This window comes from Wolffia australiana, chromosome 8 (assembly GCF_029677425.1).
Source record: "Wolffia australiana isolate 7733 chromosome 8, ASM2967742v1".
Lineage (NCBI taxonomy): Eukaryota > Viridiplantae > Streptophyta > Magnoliopsida > Alismatales > Araceae > Wolffia > Wolffia australiana.
This window is the reverse complement of record NC_135842.1, coordinates 1,675,386-1,681,832: the sequence shown is the minus strand read 5'-3', so window position 1 is coordinate 1,681,832 and position 6,447 is coordinate 1,675,386. Positions and strand designations below refer to the sequence as shown.

Sequence of the window (6,447 nt, the reverse complement as noted above, 5' to 3'; positions counted from 1 at the left end):
TGAAAATTGGGAGAACTATGTGTAAATAGATGAAATTAGTAATAACACTTGGTTAAACAATATTTGCATCCTCATTGCACCTTGAAAATTGGAGAAAATAAATGTAAATAGATGAAATTAATAATAACAATTGGTTCAACAATATATGCCTCCTCATTGCACCTTGAAAATTGAATAAAATAAATGTAAATAGAAGAAATTAATAATAATGTTAAATAATAACTTTTGGTTACAAAATAGTTGCCTCTTCATTGGACCTTCAAATTGTTGAAACAACATGTATATAGATGAAACAAACATTAATGTTAAATAATAAAAATTCATTTTCACCTTAACAATATCAAATACAACATTCACGAAATGTTGCACTTGGGAATTCACTAATAATACCAGTTTAGTTTTCTTGAGAATAATAATAATAACCCACTTTTCCGTACTGAAGACCTCAATTCCCCTTTCAGCCCTTTAATCCTTTTTATAATTGATGACACAATAAGAACCCATTCACCCCTTTCCCTCAAAACGGTGTGACATGAGTTCGGAAACAGCGTCTCGACCTGACCGAAAAGATAAGTGAATCGGTTTATGGTAAAGCACCTGTTGTCGATCAACACGGTGTCTTACCTCATTTTCTAATATTATTAAATTGTTCTACCCTCGCAGCAGAAACTTCATTTTTTTCTAGCAGTGAAAAAGATAGATAATTGATTTTACAATATCATCAAAACCTGCTTAGTTTTTCAAAAAAAAAAAATGTTAAATGTGACCCAAATGAACTCTGTAAATATTTAAAATTGAAGTAAATGAGAATTAACTTTAACTAGTCATTCACCGGTCGTCACTATAAATAGCTGAGCCAAAACAGTTCATAATTGCAGACAGTCCTTGGCAGATCTTTCTTCGAGTTTTCCAACTCTTCCGAGCGGACGAGCAAACCCTAGAAGGCGATTGCTCTTCAGTTGCGATTCCCGCTGCAAATCTGTTGCTATGACGAGTGCATTGGACACTTCTCTTGAAGATTTGATCAAGAAGAACAAGCAGCAGAAGAAATCCGAAGGCGGGAATTCGCGCGATCAGGGCCGCCGCGGATCCGCCGCGGGTCCTGCTCGCCGGGCGTCCACCCGATCTAGCCGGCGAGCAGCTCCTTATACCACGGGAAAGGTGAGATCTTTCGAGATGGCGATTCAGGGATTTTTGTTCATATTTTGTTCGCCGGTTTCTGCTCGTTTTTTGCTCTGGTTTCTTGAATCTTATTCTGTTACAGTAACAAGGCCTTCTTGCTTTTTGTTACGAGATGATGAATTACTGTCATCTGTTGAAAATTGGAAAACCAGTAATTCAATATTTGTTATCTTAATGACCGGTTGAGCCCTTATACCTAGTCGAGAAGCTTAGGCATGATAGTTTTTTTCACAGTAACGTAATGATCGTACAGTCGCATAACGATCGGCAATTTAAATTTTTTCCAACAATTTCAGCTTCTTAAACGGCAGTTCAATTGTTTGGCACAAAACTAAACCCTTTTTGACATTTCTGATGAAATATTAAATTCCTCTTAATCCGGCTCTGATTCGAAACTTTTAAGTGATTATCTTTTGGTCTGGTTTCTTTATTCAGGCTCCCAAAGCTCCCGACACGCAATGGCAGCACGACATGTATCAGGAGCCGGGAGAAGTATTGCCAGAACAGGGGGGCAAGAAGGCTGCTTCCATAGAAACTGGGACAAAGATTTACGTCTCAAACCTTGATTATGGCGTATCGAACGATGACATCAAGGTTTCTTCCTCTCGTGATTCAATCCTAGATTCAAACCCTGAATTTTAGATTGGTTGTGCTTTCAAATTTCCTCTTTTTTTTACTTGGCGTTATTCTCGTATGCGATTACGTCTCTGACCTTTTGGCTTCAATTCATATTCTACGACTGGTGATGTCTGAATCTGTGGTGCTAGGGACATTCAACTAAATGGTTTTCTTCTGGCATTTGTCGTTATAAGCTGATACACCCATAGTGCAAAACATCATTGACGCGCATAGGTTCTTTTTTCTAAGTGTACGATTTTTTTGTTTCAAGTTTAAATATTTATCTTCTCGTTTTTGTCTCCCGCTTGTTCGGACAGGTTTGATTAGATTATCTGGATAAAGTTAATTTGCTTTCCCTGCCGTATTTATTCCATCTGAGGCCTGATTTATATTTCTGAGCTTTATCTTGACATATTATGGGGTAGAAACTATGATTTACTATTTCATGAGGATACCTAATGATTGAAGCAAGGTGACAATGTTCATGAAGATGTTGTTATTAATTTTTAGGGTGTCTGCTGATGTAGTGAAACGTTTATAGAACATGTTTCTTGCTTTGTTTCGAGAATACTAGAAAAGGCGTTATTCATGAAATATTTCATCATAATGGACAACTGTTTAATGATCTGTTTTAAATTGGTTTGATAAGCATTTATTTGATTTCCATCAACTTTTGGCGATACGATTTATTATTTCTAGAGGACGCCGAATACTGAAATGAAGGTCATGATTTACATGGAGAAGTCGAGGTTTTTTTGGTGTCAAAACGTCACTAAAACATGTTTTTGCATAGATTGTTTTGATAAAATAGTTTTCAACATTATTGATCTCCGTTTTATTATCTGTGTTAATTAAATCTTTCGAAAAAATTCTGTGTTAATGAAACTGAAGTGATAAGCTTTCATTTTTTGCGTTAATAAATTTTATCATCTTTCATGAGCTTTCATTCTTCATCAATCTTTTTCGTTTTCAAGTCTCAAAACAAAAGAAATCAATGAGAAACTTCGCTTCTAATTTTTTCATCCCTTCAGGATCTGTTCTCTGAGGTAGGAGATCTGAAGCGATTCTCTGTCCACTATGATCGAAGCGGTAGATCAAAGGTACTGCTGAACTAAGTAACGAGCATCAAATTTACTTTCATTTTCTTTTAAATTATTGAATCTAACTATTCAGAAATTATTGAACTCCAGGGAACTGCCGAGGTTGTATTTGCCAGACGAGCTGATGCTGCCACTGCTGTTGAAAGATACAACAACGTGCAATTAGATGGAAAACCCATGAAAATAGAGATTGTGGGAACAAACATTGGGACCTCTCTCCCATCAAACCCTCCTCCTAAAAGGTTCATTCATTCTTCAAGGAGAGATCTATCTTTTTTTATATAGTTCATGTGCACTTTCGTATATTTAATAACATTATTATGCAGCAGGGAGCCAGCAAGAGACGGCGCCACGGGTGCATCTCGCGGATCACGCCGAAGACGCGGCAGAGGTCGCAGAAAATCTGGAAATGAACGCAGCGATCCATTATCATCAGCAGATCTTGATGCCGAGTTGGAGAAATATCATTCCGAATCGATGCAGATCAACTGAAGGCATGTGAAATGTGGGTTTGTAATACCAATTTCAGACGTTTAAGTTTAACTGTAGCCACTTTTCTTGCTTATTTTTTAATCTGAAACGCCACAGAAATTCTGACCCACTATTTTCCCTAGTGCAAGCTGGCGTTTTCTCCATATTTGTACGGTAAATTTGTTTCTTGTTTCCTTTATCAATTAATTTTATGCTTGTAAATCTCATGAGATCTTGCATCTTTTTATTTTTCAATTTGTCTATTTTAATTGTCCCGCCTTCCTTTCCATTCAACCCTAGACGGAAACAGGATGAAACTAGAAGCCATGCTCAGTTATGTCTCATCTGTCTCAAACTGTTTTCTGTCATCCATTTGTGAACCTAGGTAGGAATAGGGATGCTCGCATGGTGCGGCACAGCTTTTTGGCCCAATTGTGAGAACATTTCTTAATGCCCGTGTCATTGCACGGCGTTTGTAGCGGTTGAGGATGGAAATCTGTAGAAAGCCCTGATTAATATTATAAAATGTTTAATTTATAATTTTGGAGTCTTAATGATATTATATTTGTATGGTACTAGAAAATACCTTGGTGAGCTTCAGCTAGGTCATGGACATGAAGAACGAGGGAGACGATGTGCTGCTTAGGGCACAGGTAGGAAGAACTGTTAGAGAGAATGAACAGAATGAAAAAGCCTACTTCTATTAAAGAGTTAACATGTGCTTCATCATAACATCTCCCTTCAAGCTGAAAGGTGGAGATTATCCATGCCCAGCTTGGACACAAGATAATCATGTTTAGTCTTGGTCAGCTCCTTGGTGAGAAAATCTGCCAGCTGGAGCTTCGTAGGTACCTAATGAATTTGCAGAACATGTTGCTCCAATTGTTGATTGATGAAGTGGCGGTGGAGGGTCTTGTATTTGGTCCATTCATGTTGAACTGGGTCATTGTCGAGACTGATAGTAGACTTATTGTAGCAGAGGAGCAGAGCCGGTTGATCCAAAGGCAATTCCAATTCTTGTAGGTGATTCTGAATCCTCAAAGTCTCACAGGCGCCTTTGACTAAGGTACAAAATCCAGCGTTAGTGCTGTAGAGGGACACTGCTTTTTGCTTCTTACTGCACCATGTGGCAAGGTTGTCACATAAGAAAAAAGAGTAACTGGAGATACATTTTCTATCGACCTGTGAGCCTGCGAAGTCAAAGTCAGTGTATACGTTAGGGCACACTTTAAGGTCAGGCCAAGGTCGATGGTGCCCTTCAGGTGGCAAAGCACACAACGAGCTACCTCCAAATGAGATACTTAGGGCACGTCATAAATCGACTAAGATCATTAACAGTGTAAGAAATATCGATATGCGTGTGAGCAAGGTTTATGAGCTTCCCACCAAGTGCTCATGACCGACCTTCAAGTTGACTTGCATCAGAGTCGATATGGAGCGAAATAGTGGGTGCCTAGTCTCATTCAGCAGATCATAGATATATTTATGTTGGGATATATTATTTTTCATGGGAAATAGGGTACAAGTCTTAAGCTGTTCATGTCAAAAGGAGCCTTAAGGTGCTGACTCAGGGTCATAATACCTTCAGAATCATTCCCTGTAATAATAATATCGTCAACATAGACGATCAGGAGAACAATCTTCCAATAAGGGTTATGCTGAAAGAATAGTATATGATTACCATTGCATTAATGATATTTCAGTTTGGTCATAGCGTGTGGATTTTGCAACCATGAACAGGAAGATGATTTCTATCCATGTAGAGCCTTCTGAAGGCCACATACATGTCTGGGTCAGAGGTCACATCATGTTAGTGGTTTCATATGGACTTTTTCCTGCGAATCACCATGCAAGAAAGCATTTTTTATATCATATTTAGTTAATGTCCAGTAATAACAAGCAGCCAGGGAAATAAGAATACATATGGTATTCATTTTCGCTACAAGCACATAGGTTTCATGGTAGTCGATACCAGTAAGGGAGTTTGTTCCCAAGTCGAATTTGAATTAATAGTTGTCATCGAAGCATCTATAATAATTCTCCATTGACTGGCTATAGCATCATAGACAGACTTGAGACTAACCAGTTGAAGGTCCATTAGGAATGTCGAATGAGCTGTTGTGACATTCTGATAAGTTAGAACAATACTCATAGGAACAATACTCGTGGGAGTATGCCATAGCTCGGTACTGTCTAGAGGTGAGAGCAGGACCATCACATATTGATCTTCGGTGTGTCGGTTGTTGGTGATCATGGGAGACTAGTCTTACTCTTCTGCACATAAAATGATGGGGATGAGGTGGTACCTGAGCAACACGGGGTAGTTGTTCCATTTAGGACTGTGGTGAATGGCCCGCACAACAAGAGTCTCCCAAGGACATTTGCGCAGAGGATAAATATCAGCATGTAGTGGTACACCATTAGTAAATGTCAGAGCAGTATGTTATTGTACCATATCAGGTTGGTACGAGGAGGGTAGAGAGATAGGTTTTTTTAAACAAAACGGTAAAGAAAGAGGTGAAGGAGAACTAGTGTACTTGGAGATGAGAAAAATGTCAACCTCCACTTTTATATGAATAATAGATTTTTTTGTTAAATATGGCATCTTTGGATATAAGGGTACACCATGTAAGAGGGTGGAAACACTAATAGCCCTTCTGAGTATTGGAGTACCCAATAAACACATAAGTAATGGGCGTTTGGGCCAACTTATTGGTTTGACACGGGTGTAAATGGGCATATCATTCACATCCAAATATTTGAGGTTCTAAGGTTGATTTTAACCAAGGGCTAGGATAGGAGGCATTGATCATTTCCAATGATGTTCTAACTTGACGAGTGGAAGTTGGACAGCGATTAATCAGGTGGATAGATACGATAGCAGCTTGTCCCAAAAGATTTTGCGAGTAGAACTCTGAATTGTGAGGGCCCTCATTTTTTCAAGAATATGGCCTAATGGTCTCTCAACAACTCGATTTTGCTGAGTATAAGGATATGAAGTTTCATATATAATGCCTTGTTCAACTCGACTTTGTAAGAAATTTCTGCCCACTTTTTGCTCGGACCTGTTTGTCTT

At 38.5% G+C, this 6,447-nt stretch overlaps 1 protein-coding gene across 2 annotated transcripts; it reads left to right on the top strand.

The window, feature by feature from the left end:
- Window positions 1–877: 877 nt before the first annotated feature.
- Window positions 878–3,501, top strand: LOC144706734 (THO complex subunit 4A-like). 2 transcript variants are annotated; one of them, XM_078579743.1, is made up of 5 exons: window positions 878–1,161; window positions 1,618–1,776; window positions 2,832–2,900; window positions 2,991–3,142; window positions 3,230–3,501. In XM_078579743.1, exons 1-5 carry the CDS (start codon window positions 988–990, stop codon window positions 3,390–3,392), a joined length of 717 nt encoding a protein of 238 aa, XP_078435869.1. In that variant the 5' UTR covers window positions 878–987; the 3' UTR covers window positions 3,393–3,501. The 2 variants fall into 2 exon arrangements, with proteins under 2 accessions (XP_078435869.1, XP_078435868.1); XM_078579742.1 differs by having other exon boundaries at window positions 3,227–3,501.
- Window positions 3,502–6,447: the final 2,946 nt, after the last annotated feature.

Excerpts from the sequence above, each read along its gene's own strand:
- LOC144706734 (XM_078579742.1), top strand. The coding sequence starts at position 988 with ATGACGAGTGCATTGGACACTTCTCTTGAAGATTTGATCAAGAAGAAC. Across the intron at positions 1,777-2,831 it reads TATCGAACGATGACATCAAG|GATCTGTTCTCTGAGGTAGG; the intron begins GTTTCTTCCTCT and ends TCATCCCTTCAG. Across the intron at positions 2,901-2,990 it reads ATCGAAGCGGTAGATCAAAG|GGAACTGCCGAGGTTGTATT; the intron begins GTACTGCTGAAC and ends ATTGAACTCCAG.